This window comes from Agrilus planipennis, unplaced genomic scaffold (genome assembly GCF_000699045.2).
Source record: "Agrilus planipennis isolate EAB-ADULT unplaced genomic scaffold, Apla_2.0 scaffold8, whole genome shotgun sequence".
Taxonomy (NCBI): Eukaryota; Metazoa; Arthropoda; class Insecta; order Coleoptera; family Buprestidae; genus Agrilus; species Agrilus planipennis.
The window spans coordinates 1,672,375-1,689,258 of record NW_020442461.1 but is presented as its reverse complement, the minus strand read 5'-3'; the positions used below and the strand labels follow the sequence as shown (position 1 = coordinate 1,689,258).

The 16,884-nt window shown below is 40.7% G+C and overlaps 1 protein-coding gene across 1 annotated transcript in view; it reads left to right on the top strand.

The window, feature by feature from the left end:
* Positions 1–2,628: 2,628 nt before the first annotated feature.
* LOC108735941 (toll-like receptor 6) overlaps positions 2,629–16,884 on the top strand; it is a 63,639-nt gene continuing 49,383 nt past the window's right edge. Inside the window, exons 1-2 of the mRNA XM_025980743.1 lie at positions 2,629–6,739; positions 10,608–13,885. Of these exons, the coding sequence (XP_025836528.1) occupies positions 2,915–6,739; positions 10,608–13,868 (7,086 nt within the window). The 5' untranslated portion in view covers positions 2,629–2,914 and the 3' untranslated portion in view covers positions 13,869–13,885. The remainder of the gene's footprint in view (positions 6,740–10,607; positions 13,886–16,884) is intronic.

The window sequence follows — 16,884 nt, the reverse complement described above, 5'->3', positions numbered from 1 at the left end:
AGTCATTAGAAATATCTACTTCAAAATTTCGTAGTGGCTACTGCCTGTACAATCCGCCCATACCGAATTAATTATTGCAAAGGATTGTTTCGATTATCACTTTGTTCGGATTTTCAACGTTTCGGTGACATTTCATAGCTGTTAACGCAATCGTTTCGTAATACGGACGAATTGTAAGATTTTGCATGTCTCCAGCAGCCGCTTCTCAAGCGAGATGACGTTTCCGCGCCTGCGCTGTTCGAAATTGTTCGAAATATCAAGATTTGTTCGGATTATCACTAAGTGACGAAGGTTCGTATTAACACATGTTCGGATTATTGAGATTGTACTGTATTTCTTTTGGAAATGTAGGTGAAACACTTCGAAGTAAATGTTTTTCTAGAAATATCAGCATTTAAATAAACTAAAAAGGGATTCATCCTGTTTACCTAACTGCCTTTCCGCTTTTCTCAATTATATACTTTACATAAACAGAAGGGGTTGTGTGTTCTCTCTAATTCCGTTCTGTCGTCCATTACCCGTTGCGATACCGTTCTCAATCTGGCGATTTGGACGCATTTAAGCGTACGTTGTTGAAAGTATTAGCGTCATTTCCGTTTGTTAATAGTTTTTCAATTTCGTAGCGAATCGTAGGAAGGAAAAAAAATTTCGAACGTTTAGCAATTTCTGTCCGGATTCGTTAACAAGAGTTCGGGCTAATTAAATTATAGCCTGGCAACTCGAGGCAGGGAAAAAACGGTTTAATTAAAAAGTACACGACTGACTTCTTGACCGGGCTTCGGCGTATAACAACACGTTGCATTTTTCTCGAGTGGTCCTCTCTTCTTCATCTTCTTCTTTTCGTAGCCTCTCGCATCCTCGGCCTCTTAGATCCATAGTTTCTTGACAAAAAAAAACGCTTTCTGGTACTTTTTCTCTCCCTGTCCCACTTACTTCATGCTCGTGCTGCTTGCATGAAGTTAGAAATGGTGAATCACGCAACAGATTGATTTCGTACAACGGACTACTCAAGCGTGTAATCATAATTCTCGAACAAAGCGGCCATCTCTTCCGTTGGTATGATGTTTTTCCCTTATTTTAATTGGATTATTATTTTCTGATACCCAAAACATCCGAGACGGCTGATAGAACAACCAATGCGGCGACTTATGTATACGTTGCCGTTGCCCTAATGTCCTGTGTTCGAGTTTTTGATGTATTTATTAACACCTTTTTCTGTCTGTAACACCGCCAAGGACGGCATAAAACAGATATTAGCATACACAACAAACCATGTCTTGTTATCCACGTGAGACTTTGGAAAAACTTCCAATAACGGACTACTTACTTAGGTCAAATTAGGAAGGCGAAGTATACGCATTGATCGAAAAGATATAACAACATTTTGATTTCTTAAAATGGCCTATTTATAATTTCTAAAGTACATCGTTCACGTCCTTCCTCTATGTGAAAACCACCCAACTTATTTTACCTTATTGTGATTATTTTGTTTATAAACAAAATCACGGAATTATTTCAAACATTTTATCCAACTTAGACAGAGTCAAGAATACGACGACACTTTAACCGCATAAAATGGCAAGAATTGTCGCTGTTGTCCGGAACTTTTTATGGTTAGTCCTTTGTGAGTCAAAGGCGCTTTTGGATCGCGGTTGAGACAAACGGAAATACTGGGAAATATTAAATTATTTTGAGACGAACTTTTCTTCAGCGAGACCGTGAGACGGGTCGTAACGGTTTTATTAATCAGAGGGGGTTTGCGTTTTAGTACGGCAGCGACAACTTTGTGAAGTTTACATTTCATTCTGTCATAGCTACACGGGGACCCTAAACAGAGGGAAAACAATACCACAAGATCCTAGATAATGAAAATTTCTAAATACCTTAAACCAGACGTTCCGAAACTATGACTCGTAAGTCAATGAGTAGCTCATTTGATAATTTCAAGTGATTCGTTTGAATTCCGTAAATAAAATCGCTTGTTGTGGCTTTTTTTTGTTTGGGTTGAGCGTTATATTAAAAATTACCCTATTAATCATCTAATGGTTATCAGGCTTGATCGAGCTTTACATAAAAATTAATTGAACAGATTTTGAGTTTATTATATTAGATTTGCCCAAACAGATACCGAAATTATTTACAGTTGGAATAAAATATTGACGTGTTCGTATTGTATTATTACAAATTCCTTTCGTAGTTTCCAAAATACAGCAGGAATTCTCTCGGTCTCGATTGTGTTATTGTATAACAAATGTGCTTATTATTTTTGATTTGTTGTCTTACCACAAACTACATATGTATGTATCATGCCACACGACGCGACGGTTGCCTGCGACTGTTGAAGCCCATAAAAGTGGTAGCAGGGGCAGCCTATCTCTTACGGCCAGACCACAGCCGTTTATGCATGTATATTTATATGTAGAACGATAAATCTTTCAAAAGTGTTTAACATTTCAAGTTTTTTCAGCCTATATTCACTCTGGAAACTGAAAGATCCATAGAGGCGGAGCCCAAACAGCAAGCTTTCGGTAAAGCTCGAGAGCTTTCGGAGCGTCTTTACACATACTACCGTGGCTATTCGTATAAAGCTTGCCGCTGATCTAGTTCGTCGCGACGGCCACACGGAAACATCAACCGACGGTGGCGAACGCAGGCAGCCAGGCAGTCAGCTTCCGTTCGCTGAAGAAGACGGACGCGCTCGTGGTCATATCTCATCTCATGTGTCTGTGGAGGTACGCGGTTGGTTGAGAGCAACACTATCGAGTCGTTAATGAAACGAAAGAAACTTTTCTAAATTCGACCATATTATCGAAAATTTTATTAAAGCTAGTGTCACTTTAAAAAAATGTAGGATAGATTCATGTAAAACAAAAAGTGAGTCTTCATTTCTGGAAATGTCGGTCGTTTTTTAAAGATGGAAAAGGGAATCATCTTATTTTGTGTTCTGTTCGTTTTCTCGGTGAGAACTGAAAACGTCTCGTTCGAAGGCAACGTTCAGCCCTTACGTTACGAAGCACCTGATGATTGTCAATGGTGGATCCGAGAGCCCGCAGTGGCCGGAGGACAAGACGAGGTAGCCCTTACCTGTAAGTTGAGAACCATCAATAGCGAGTTCGACACCACCAACTTCAGCGTTATCCCTTCAGAACATACCACGTCCCTTAGGATCGAGTGCAGCGACGTGTTAATGTCTCGAAGCAGCCTCGACGATAAGAGCTTCGTTCATTTGGTGAAGCTTCGCGAATTAGAATTAGAGCACTGTAAATTGGGACGATGGCCTGCAGGAACGTTAACGGGATTGAGAAATTTACGAAATTTAACAGTTCGGACTCATAATACTAAATGGCCAGCGATGAGCTTAGATTTATCGCCGGAAAGCTTTGCTCCTGTGAGACAGCTGGAGAGATTGGATTTAAGTTCGAATAACATTTGGGCATTTCCGGAAAACATTTTTTGCCCTCTGACCAATTTGGTGATGCTCAACGTGAGCGAGAATCGTCTCCAAGACGTGAGCGATTTGGGCTTTCGAGAGCGTGTGACAGCGGCAGCTCAACCCCTTATGAGTGTTCCGGAAGGCGAACAAGAGTCGCACGATATCGACAATGTGAAAATTGACATTTCGTGCAGTTTGGACGTGCAAGTTCTTGACGCGTCGTTCAATCATTTCGTATTAATTCCCGCCAACGGATTTGGCATTTTAAGAAGACTGAACGAATTGTATTTGCAATATAACGAAATTTCAATGGTTGCCGATAAAGCCCTGGCCGGATTAAAATCGCTTGAGATTTTCGATTTGTCGAACAATAAAATCGTGGCGTTGCCCGGCGAGCTGTTCAAAGATTGTGCAACAACAATAAAGGAAATTTACCTACAGAATAATTCAATAACTGTCCTTGCGCCTGGATTATTCTCAGATTTAGACCAGCTGCTTGCGCTCGATTTGTCAAAAAACCAGCTGAGTAGTTCCTGGATTAACACTGACAGTTTTGCCGGCCTGATCCGTTTGGTACTGCTCAATTTATCTTACAATAAAATCATGAAAATTGAACCGACAATATTCAAGGATTTGTACACGTTACAGATCTTGAATCTGGAGCACAACCTGATAGAAACAATCCCGGCCGAGACATTCGCTCCGATGAGCAATTTGCATACGTTGATAATATCGTACAATAAAATTACCTACTTGGATGCATATTCCCTCAACGGGCTGTACGTTCTCTCATTACTGGCGCTAGATAATAATTTACTGGAAGGTATTCATCCCGAAGCTTTTCGGAACTGCTCCAGCTTACAAGATTTGAATATTAATGGTAACGTGCTAACCAAAGTGCCCCTGGCCCTGAAGGATATGAGACTTTTGAAAACGGTCGATCTTGGCGAGAATTCGATAACGTCATTAGAGAATCCGAACTTTCGAGGAATGAGCAACTTGTACGGTCTGAGACTAATAGGAAATCAGTTGCAAAATATTAGCAAGCACGCGTTCGTCGATCTTCCCGCCCTTCAGATCCTCAATTTGGCGAGAAACAGGATCCAGAAAGTGGAACAGGGCGCTTTCGAAATGAGCGCAACTTTACAAGCAATCAGGCTCGACTCTAATCAGCTAACAGACATTAGCGGTCTGTTTTCGAATATACCAAGTTTACTTTGGCTGAACGTATCCGATAACAGGATAGAGTGGTTCGATTACGCTCTCATTCCTCACGGACTCCAGTGGCTCGATATCCACAAGAATAACGTCAGAGAACTAGGCAACCACTACTCCCTAGACGTCGAGTTACGTTTGCAAACTTTGGACGCGAGCTTTAACAAATTAACAAGTATCAATTCGAACGCCGTGCCGAGCAGTATCGAGTTACTATTCTTGAACGACAATTTGATAACAGTCGTTGAACCGCAAACATTTTTAAAGAAAACAAACTTGACACGCGTCGACCTTTACGCTAATCAAATCATAAGCATGGATTTGAACGCTCTCCGATTGACGCCCGTCGACCCGGAACGACCGTTACCCGAATTTTACATCGGCGGAAATCCATTCCAGTGCGACTGCACCATGGAATGGTTACAAAGGATTAATAAGCTGGATCATCTCCGTCAGCATCCGAGAGTGATGGATTTGGAGAGCATTTACTGTAAGTTACTTCATAATCGCGAAGCTAAATATTTGCCGTTGATAAGCGCCGATTCCTCTCAGTTTCTGTGCCCTTACAAGACCCATTGCTTTGCACTATGTCACTGTTGTGATTTTGACGCGTGTGACTGCGAAATGACGTGTCCGACAAACTGTACCTGTTATCACGATCAGTCGTGGTCTTCTAACATTGTCGAGTGTTCCGGTGCCGACTATAAAGAGATGCCCAACAAGATACCGATGGACGCTACGGAAGTTTATTTAGACGGTAACAATTTCGGCGAATTGTTCAGTCACTCGTTTATCGGTCGCAAGAATCTTAAAGTTCTTTACGCGAACAATTCCAACATTGCCGCAATTTACAATCAGACGTTCAGCGGTCTGCCAAGATTAATTATACTACACTTGGAAAATAATTCGATTAAGCAGTTGCTCGGCTTCGAGCTGGCGTCCCTCGAAATTTTGCGCGAGCTCTATTTACAAAATAATTTAATTCATTACATCGACAATAGAACGTTCCTCGGCCTCAAACATTTGGAAGTTTTGCGTTTGGACGGCAACAAACTGACGACGTTCGAAGTGTGGCAACTGTCACGAAATTCGTATTTAGTTGACATCAGTTTGGGCGAAAATCACTGGTCGTGCGATTGCGATTATACGAAAAAATTCCGAATGTGGTTGCAAGTGAATCAGGGGAAAGTGTCTGACTTTTCACGCGTCAATTGTTTCTTCAGTAATAACACTAGTAGCATAGGACCCCCGATATTAGATAACACCACGTGCACCGTAGTTTCGGGAAAGTCCCGGGCGATGGTGGAAAGCCAGGCAATGAACGATTACCTGTCGGTCTTGCTGATTGCGATGTGTTTGTTCCTGTCTAGTGTGGTAATAATGTGCGGAGCCTTCTATTACCGCAGGGAACTGAGAGTTTGGATTTATTCCCGGTGTGGGTTACGAATGTGTTACAAAACGACCTCGTTCGAAGAGCAACAAGACAAAGACAGACTCTTCGACGCGTACGTATGTTACAGCGTGAAGGACGAGGCGTTTGTTCATCAAGTGTTGGCTCAGGGTCTCGAAGGGGGTGAGCCCAATTACAGGCTGTGTCTGCACTATCGCGACTTCAACGTGTCCACGTACGTTGCGGACACTATCATAGAAGCGGTCGAGTCCTCGAGACGGACTATCCTGGTGCTGTCAAAGAACTTTTTGTACAACGAATGGTGCCGTTTCGAATTCAAATCCGCGCTCAACGAGGTGCTAAAAGACCGAAGACGAAGACTGATATTCATAGTGACCGGCGAGATACCGCAGAGGGATCTCGATCCCGATCTTCGCCTGTATATTAAGACGAACATTGTGATAGAATGGGGAGACAGACAGTTTTGGCAAAAGCTCCAGTTCGAGATGCCGGACGTGAAACGATCGTGTGTACATCAACGGTCGGCGGTCAATATTTACGCAACAAACACTCCGATGCATCTGGAGAGATCGAGGAGTCCGGCACTTCCGCCACCTCCGCCTCCTGGTAAATTGCCGCCGTTCCTACAAAACCCGCCCAGTTTACCTAGGAATTCGAGACCGTTACCGCATCCCTTGTGGGCATAGCGATTATTAAATTACAGGTATGTATTTAGTCTTTTTTATTTCTTTTAAAGCCTCTGTAAATAAAGCGCCTGGACCATTTGGCATCCTTTATTTGCTACTGGATTTGATGGATGAGTTATTATTGATGTTTAAAACATATATTGAACTTTTTCTACCATACCTATGTGACATCATGGTGTAAATTGGGCTACTCTAGACTCTCAAATTAAGCAACTGTAGAAGTAATAATTTTACTCCTAGCATCTCTTGTTTGTTCCTCATCCAATTTATGAATATTTTGTAGGTTTTTACGCATTTTTGCTCTTCGCCTTTTTTACGAAAAGAGGGATAAAATTTACCCGTCAAAATAAGTTATTCTTGACAGGTTTCGGTATTCCGGCGCGGAGTTTATAACGGGGGAAAATGCGTCTTTTCTTCGGATAAAAAGTTAACAACATTAAGACGTAAAAGTGTCGACTACAGACCGAGAAAATTACAAGCCATGATTGAAATTGCGTTAGTCTGTCTCCAGGAGTCGTCTGAAGGAAATAGGACTTTTGTTTGTTATTTATCCATGCTGCTGCTGACTGCTCCTTCAATTTCTTTTGTGACACGGACTATTCTCTCCTAAAACGTTCTGAAGGAGATTTGCAAGGATTTATTAAATCTTTCATTCTCGTTCCTATTCTGCACTGATCTTGTTTTTTTCCGAAATACGAGACTGAGATAAAAAAACAACAACATTGGCTATACCCTCACGAAAAATTAAAACATTGACTGTTTCATGTACTCTGTAAATTTTTGTCTAATTTATGAAATAAGCAACCCAAAATAGGAGCAAGTTCCTAATTCGAAGATTTAAAGGGTTAAGGTACAATTACATCACACATTTTATGACTAAATTGTAAAAATAAATCATTAATTTTGTTCCTGTAATGTCAATTCTTTACATACCTATTTATATTATATTTTTGGTAAATGTGGAGTCAAAAGCAGCAAAACATTGTCGTATTGCCATAAAATTCTTAAATCATTAATTTATTTTCTTTTCTGGTCAACAGAAGACACTTGTAAATATTAATCTTATTTTTTCCGAAGCAAAGCCTATACGTTCCTTCTTCTGTCGTGTTTGTTTTTCTTGCGGTTGCTTTATTACACGTTTGGCCTTACGTCTTGTTCCGGTCCACTAACGACCTGTGCTATTGTGTTAGTCCGTCGCGACGCATCAGGGGTTTTAATCCTGATGCGAGACGACAGCGGCGCGACGCTGCTGCTACGCTCGGCTTTCCGAAACTTTTCGGAGGACATTCCCAAGAAGTTATTTATATCCGGGAAAAGCAAAAGTGGCACGTAAGCAGGCCGTGAAAGGGTATTTATGAAAACGGAAAACGACAGGAAAAGAAAGACTGATGACGATGACGGAGAGCGAGAGAGATGTGACGAGTGTGTGCGAGTCCGGTCGCTTCCTATCTATCTATCTAGCAGGCGCTGCTTTTCTCAAAGGCCTCATTTACTACCCACAAGCAAATTAATGTCTACGGGAATAATTACTGGTGCGGTTTCTTTGCCTCGCACGGAACGACCGTTGCTCTTGCTCGGGCTATATCTTTCTTTCTTTCTTTTTTTCTCGCACGATTGTTTCGCCCTTTCGCCTGGAAAGATCCAGGTTGGCGCTGTTATTTAAATGAGCGTGCACGCACGGACGTGGAATTCCTACTAAACGTTTTCTCACATTTTCTGTAGAAACGGATCGGGTTAAAAGAAAAATTACGATTACCTTTTTATATCAGGCACATAAATCTAGCAAGCACGAGAAAAATAGTCATTTTCTTTCTGACCAACGTTTTTCATTTCTATCTTTGTTTTTTCTTCCACCACAGGGAGGTTCGTTATTAATACCCTTGAAAAATAAAAGTGATCATTTTTTCCGTAGGTCACAGTAGGTATAAATAAAAACTTGTCTCGCAGATCGCTGTATTCCTAAAGTGACGTCTCGGTCTGTTCAGGGGACATCTAAGGAATAGGAATGCGGACATACGTGTCCATCATGAAGATTATTACGCCTCGCCGTGGGTTCAATTTGACAAATAGATATCGTTTATCGTGGAAGAACTTTATCAAATATGAATGAACTCACATTTAGTACTTACAAATTAGTAAATTTATATAGATGGCGTCAACTACGTCATCAGAAGATATTCGGTAAACGCAAATTATCTATGGCATGCTGATGATGTCTAAAGAGATCGAAATCACAATTCAGTTTTGAAAGATCACTGATCAAGAACTTTCGTTTTTGAATTTTCTTTATCCTTTATGTTTTATACTTGTATTTTAATAAAAATATTAGAAAACTTCTAATATATATTTTGTAACTCGATAAACGGAGAGTCCAAAATTTTATTTATTATTTTGTTAGTTTTTGTTTTGGTTTAAGGCTTGTTCTTGCTAGGATAACCCCAGTTCCTCCAGACCAATGTTGCTTATCACTAGAAAGTATGTTCAACTTCTCTGAAAAGTGTCTTAAGCTAACGTATCTATCAAAATATTTTGAAGAAAACGTAACATCCCTCAAAAGCTTCCATCATTATAAGATCGTCAGTCCTAAGACTGATTGGATACGTACATCCACTCTTTCCGATCCTGAGCTAATCTTCGCATTTCCCTAAAACTAGAACAACCCACATCCTTAACCATTTGCAAACGGTAATCTAATCTAGATCTACTCCTACCCCTCCTAACTGTCATTTCTGCCCCCAATATGTCATTGACTAGACCTTCATGCCTGAGAAGGTGTCCTACTAACCTATCTCGCCCAATTTTTATTGACTTCATAGAGTCCTCTGTTCTCCATTTCTTTTTAATACCTCTTCATTTCTAACCTTCTCTATCCACGGTCCCCTTCTCATTCGCTTGTAACACCACATTTCGAACGCTTCTAACCTTTTCTTTTCCGCCGCGTCCACTGTCCATGTTTCGCACTCGTACTGTACCGCGCTCTAAACATACACGTTTAACAATCTTTTTCGAATTTCTAAATTAACCATTCGCGAGCATAGACGTAACTTCTTTTTATTGAAGGCGAGTCGACCCTGCGCTATCCTCTGCTTTAAATCCCTAGTACCTCTTCCGTCCTGACTTATCTTCTTAATAATAACGCCTTTTGATGATTGCATGTACGTAGTAGAATATCGTCATCTTCGGTTCTCAATTCCCCCTTGGTGTGTGCGATATGTGAAAAAATTCTCGTCGCGTATCGCGTGAATTCGAACAAAGGTGTTAATAATAATTCGATGCTTTCCATTACATAACGTCAAGCTTTTTGTTGTTTAACCAAGCTTGAAATCGGTGAAAACAGTTCTGAAAAGACGCCCGTAACGTACACTCTTGCGCTCGAATGTTCTCTAAAAGCGGCAAGTTGTCAGTCTTTGTAAGCAATCTATCATTCTCGGTTTGTCTTGGAAAACGTCATCCGGTGCCATAGGTAGATTTTATTCACACGAATTCCGCTTTTATTAAGACCACTTCAAACACATAATTTATTTTTTTTTTAATCTCATTCGTGTGTGCAGGGAAAGGAAAAAAATCGTAACTATTGTTGTTGACTTTACCTGTATGCACCTTTTCGAAGTCTGGATTCAAAAGGAATAAAACTTCTCGGTATACTCACCTGAAAACAAACAAAAGAATAGTGATAAAATTTTTTACTACTACCATTTAAATGCTATTGAAAACTAGTGTTGCCCAAATTCAGTCTTGGTCTTGCAGTCTTGGTCTTGTTCTTGCGTTTTTGCAAGACCAAGACCAAGAACAAGACCGCGTATTTTTAGCAAGACCAAGACCAAGACTGACCGTGCAAGACTTGAGCAAGAACAAGACATAGCCTGCAAGACTCTTGCNCCAAGACGTGAGCGATTTGGGCTTTCGAGAGCGTGTGACAGCGGCAGCTCAACCCCTTATGAGTGTTCCGGAAGGCGAACAAGAGTCGCACGATATCGACAATGTGAAAATTGACATTTCGTGCAGTTTGGACGTGCAAGTTCTTGACGCGTCGTTCAATCATTTCGTATTAATTCCCGCCAACGGATTTGGCATTTTAAGAAGACTGAACGAATTGTATTTGCAATATAACGAAATTTCAATGGTTGCCGATAAAGCCCTGGCCGGATTAAAATCGCTTGAGATTTTCGATTTGTCGAACAATAAAATCGTGGCGTTGCCCGGCGAGCTGTTCAAAGATTGTGCAACAACAATAAAGGAAATTTACCTACAGAATAATTCAATAACTGTCCTTGCGCCTGGATTATTCTCAGATTTAGACCAGCTGCTTGCGCTCGATTTGTCAAAAAACCAGCTGAGTAGTTCCTGGATTAACACTGACAGTTTTGCCGGCCTGATCCGTTTGGTACTGCTCAATTTATCTTACAATAAAATCATGAAAATTGAACCGACAATATTCAAGGATTTGTACACGTTACAGATCTTGAATCTGGAGCACAACCTGATAGAAACAATCCCGGCCGAGACATTCGCTCCGATGAGCAATTTGCATACGTTGATAATATCGTACAATAAAATTACCTACTTGGATGCATATTCCCTCAACGGGCTGTACGTTCTCTCATTACTGGCGCTAGATAATAATTTACTGGAAGGTATTCATCCCGAAGCTTTTCGGAACTGCTCCAGCTTACAAGATTTGAATATTAATGGTAACGTGCTAACCAAAGTGCCCCTGGCCCTGAAGGATATGAGACTTTTGAAAACGGTCGATCTTGGCGAGAATTCGATAACGTCATTAGAGAATCCGAACTTTCGAGGAATGAGCAACTTGTACGGTCTGAGACTAATAGGAAATCAGTTGCAAAATATTAGCAAGCACGCGTTCGTCGATCTTCCCGCCCTTCAGATCCTCAATTTGGCGAGAAACAGGATCCAGAAAGTGGAACAGGGCGCTTTCGAAATGAGCGCAACTTTACAAGCAATCAGGCTCGACTCTAATCAGCTAACAGACATTAGCGGTCTGTTTTCGAATATACCAAGTTTACTTTGGCTGAACGTATCCGATAACAGGATAGAGTGGTTCGATTACGCTCTCATTCCTCACGGACTCCAGTGGCTCGATATCCACAAGAATAACGTCAGAGAACTAGGCAACCACTACTCCCTAGACGTCGAGTTACGTTTGCAAACTTTGGACGCGAGCTTTAACAAATTAACAAGTATCAATTCGAACGCCGTGCCGAGCAGTATCGAGTTACTATTCTTGAACGACAATTTGATAACAGTCGTTGAACCGCAAACATTTTTAAAGAAAACAAACTTGACACGCGTCGACCTTTACGCTAATCAAATCATAAGCATGGATTTGAACGCTCTCCGATTGACGCCCGTCGACCCGGAACGACCGTTACCCGAATTTTACATCGGCGGAAATCCATTCCAGTGCGACTGCACCATGGAATGGTTACAAAGGATTAATAAGCTGGATCATCTCCGTCAGCATCCGAGAGTGATGGATTTGGAGAGCATTTACTGTAAGTTACTTCATAATCGCGAAGCTAAATATTTGCCGTTGATAAGCGCCGATTCCTCTCAGTTTCTGTGCCCTTACAAGACCCACTGCTTTGCACTATGTCACTGTTGTGATTTTGACGCGTGTGACTGCGAAATGACGTGTCCGACAAACTGTACCTGTTATCACGATCAGTCGTGGTCTTCTAACATTGTCGAGTGTTCCGGTGCCGACTATAAAGAGATGCCCAACAAGATACCGATGGACGCTACGGAAGTTTATTTAGACGGTAACAATTTCGGCGAATTGTTCAGTCACTCGTTTATCGGTCGCAAGAATCTTAAAGTTCTTTACGCGAACAATTCCAACATTGCCGCAATTTACAATCAGACGTTCAGCGGTCTGCCAAGATTAATTATACTACACTTGGAAAATAATTCTATTAAGCAGTTGCTCGGCTTCGAGCTGGCGTCCCTCGAAATTTTGCGCGAGCTCTATTTACAAAATAATTTAATTCATTACATCGACAATAGAACGTTCCTCGGCCTCAAACATTTGGAAGTTTTGCGTTTGGACGGCAACAAACTGACGACGTTCGAAGTGTGGCAACTGTCACGAAATTCGTATTTAGTTGACATCAGTTTGGGCGAAAATCACTGGTCGTGCGATTGCGATTATACGAAAAAATTCCGAATGTGGTTGCAAGTGAATCAGGGGAAAGTGTCTGACTTTTCACGCGTCAATTGTTTCTTCAGTAATAACACTAGTAGCATAGGACCCCCGATATTAGATAACACCACGTGCACCGTAGTTTCGGGAAAGTCCCGGGCGATGGTGGAAAGCCAGGCAATGAACGATTACCTGTCGGTCTTGCTGATTGCGATGTGTTTGTTCCTGTCTAGTGTGGTAATAATGTGCGGAGCCTTCTATTACCGCAGGGAACTGAGAGTTTGGATTTATTCCCGGTGTGGGTTACGAATGTGTTACAAAACGACCTCGTTCGAAGAGCAACAAGACAAAGACAGACTCTTCGACGCGTACGTATGTTACAGCGTGAAGGACGAGGCGTTTGTTCATCAAGTGTTGGCTCAGGGTCTCGAAGGGGGTGAGCCCAATTACAGGCTGTGTCTGCACTATCGCGACTTCAACGTGTCCACGTACGTTGCGGACACTATCATAGAAGCGGTCGAGTCCTCGAGACGGACTATCCTGGTGCTGTCAAAGAACTTTTTGTACAACGAATGGTGCCGTTTCGAATTCAAATCCGCGCTCAACGAGGTGCTAAAAGACCGAAGACGAAGACTGATATTCATAGTGACCGGCGAGATACCGCAGAGGGATCTCGATCCCGATCTTCGCCTGTATATTAAGACGAACATTGTGATAGAATGGGGAGACAGACAGTTTTGGCAAAAGCTCCAGTTCGAGATGCCGGACGTGAAACGATCGTGTGTACATCAACGGTCGGCGGTCAATATTTACGCAACAAACACTCCGATGCATCTGGAGAGATCGAGGAGTCCGGCACTTCCGCCACCTCCGCCTCCTGGTAAATTGCCGCCGTTCCTACAAAACCCGCCCAGTTTACCTAGGAATTCGAGACCGTTACCGCATCCCTTGTGGGCATAGCGATTATTAAATTACAGGTATGTATTTAGTCTTTTTTATTTCTTTTAAAGCCTCTGTAAATAAAGCGCCTGGACCATTTGGCATCCTTTATTTGCTACTGGATTTGATGGATGAGTTATTATTGATGTTTAAAACATATATTGAACTTTTTCTACCATACCTATGTGACATCATGGTGTAAATTGGGCTACTCTAGACTCTCAAATTAAGCAACTGTAGAAGTAATAATTTTACTCCTAGCATCTCTTGTTTGTTCCTCATCCAATTTATGAATATTTTGTAGGTTTTTACGCATTTTTGCTCTTCGCCTTTTTTACGAAAAGAGGGATAAAATTTACCCGTCAAAATAAGTTATTCTTGACAGGTTTCGGTATTCCGGCGCGGAGTTTATAACGGGGGAAAATGCGTCTTTTCTTCGGATAAAAAGTTAACAACATTAAGACGTAAAAGTGTCGNATGCAAAATAATTTCGAATTTTTTTACACGCTTTATATTATTGTTTGATTTGCGGCGGCATCCTTATCATAGAGCCGGCACGTGGCGAGGCGGCGCGGTAGAAAGCAAGGATCATAAATGTTTATTAAGAAACAGTTACTTCCATGGAAAACGACATATAGGTCAGTTGATTTTTCGAATTTCTTATCAAATCTTCAGTTATTTATTAATCTGCTTGATCTTTACTATGGCTATATTCATTCAAGCTCACAATGTTCCAATTCTAATACGTTTTTCTAGGATTTAAAGTAAACTTTAATAAATAGTAATAGACTAATAGGTAATTGCAAGACTTGCAAGACTCTTGCTGCAAGACCAAGACCAAGACCAAGACTGGGAGCGCAAGACCAAGACCAAGACCAAGACCAGGTGTATTGGCGCAAGACCAAGACCAAGACTGGCTAAGTCTCGTCTTGTTCTTGCGTTTGGGCAACACTATTGAAAACAGAAATATTCTTGTTATGGTACTTGCGGTTTATCTTATGTGCAATAATGCTTTATATCGTTGTTTGTGTTTCTTCATAATATGTTATTTGTAATAAAGAAAGAAAATAAAACGCTTTTAATAATAAATGTTTTAAAGTGTAATCATATGGGCACTAATATACATGTTCAGGGTAGTTAACCATTTAACAATAGCAATTCGTTGGTTATTTATGAAGATTATTCATCAATAGATTTCTTAGAGCGTAAAGCCAAAGGTCCCGGGTTCGATTCCCGGCGGGGGTGTGACAACAGCAACAATCTTTTCCTCGTTAATTTGAGGTAGTAGTGGGTAAAAAATTCAAAAATGAATTTTCAGAATAATATTTCATAATAGATTTCTGATTTAAATTAGATTCACTGAAAAGACTGGAGGAGTAGGTCCATTACATGAAAACAGTTTTTTTCATGATAAGTTCAGTTTATTGATGGAAGAAGTCGAATCTTTAATAGATTTCTGTATAGGAAAGGAAAGATTATTAGGCTAGATCAAAACCAATGCTTATCACTAGAAAGTATGTTCAACTTCTCTGAAAACTGTCTTAAACTAACCTATCTATCAAAATCTTTTGAAGAAAACGTAACATCCTTCAAAAGTTTTCATCATCATGATAAGGTTGTTAGTCCTAAGACTGGTTGGACATGCACCTTCACTCCTTCCTATCCTGAGCTAATTTTTGCATTTCCCTAATACTAGAACATCTCACATCCCTAACTAATTACGAACAGTAATCTAATCTAGGTCTACCTCTACCCCTCCTAACTCCTGTTTCTGCCTCTAATATGTCTCTTACTAGACCTTCATGCCTGAGAAGGTGTCCTACCAACCTATCTCGCCTATTTCTTATTGACTTCCATAGAGTCATCTGTTCTCTTATTCTTTCTAATACCTCTTCATTTCTAACCTACTCTATCCACGGTATCCTCATGATTCACCTGTAATATCACATTTCGAACGCTTCAACTTCTCTGAAAACTGTCATAAACTAACCTATCTATCAAAATCTTTTGAAGAAAACGTAACATCCCTCAAAAGCTTTCATCATCATAAGGTCATCAGTCCTAAGACTGGTTGAACACGTACTTTCAATCTTTTCTATTTTGAGCTAATCTTCGTTAATTTCCCTAAAACTAGAACAACGCACATGTAGTATAATCTAGGTCTACATCTACCCCTCCAAACTCTCATTTCTGCCTCATATTTGTCTCTGACTAGACCTTCATGCCTGAGAAGGTGTCCTACCAACCTATCTCGCCTGTTTCTTATTGACTCTTATCCTCTGTTCACCTATTCTTTCCAATACCTCTTCATTTCTAACCTTCTTTATCCACGGTATCCTCATGATTCGCCTATAACACCACATTTCGAACGCTTCTAACCTTTTCTTTTCCGCAGCGACCACCATTCATGTTTCGCACCCGAACAGCGCCACGCTCCAAACATGCACCTTTAACAATATTTTTCGAATTTCTAAACATAGAAGTGACTTCTTTTTATTGAAGGCGACTTGACCCTTCTCTCTCCTCTGCTTCTACTATCCCGTCCTGACTTATCTCACTTCCTAGATACCAAAGCTCAGTCACCTTTTCGTAAGTTTGTTTGGGTCGCTTTGTTATAGAAGGTTTTGAGGAGGACGAATAATTAAAACTAGATAACAACAACATATATTACAACTTAACAACAACTGGCGTAACGAAAGGAGAAGAGAAGAGACTTGTTCTGCTGAAGGCGTAAGACGAACTGATTTGGTATTTTATGAAAAATGAAAAACTGTTCTACAAGGAAGGAATAGAGAGGGTAGTAGATACGAGTAGGGAAGCATTAAAATATGGAAACTTTAAGATTAGAAATACCAAGAAATTGATGGCCGGTCAACCACCGAAGAAACCGATTGTAAAAATGTAATTAGGAAGGAATGAAAGGTACAGACGTCATGCGGTTAGTACACAAAAGATGAAATGTTACAGGGATTATAGGAAAGTACAGTAATAGAGTTATTTAAATAGATAAGCAAGATACAATAGATTATTTACAAAA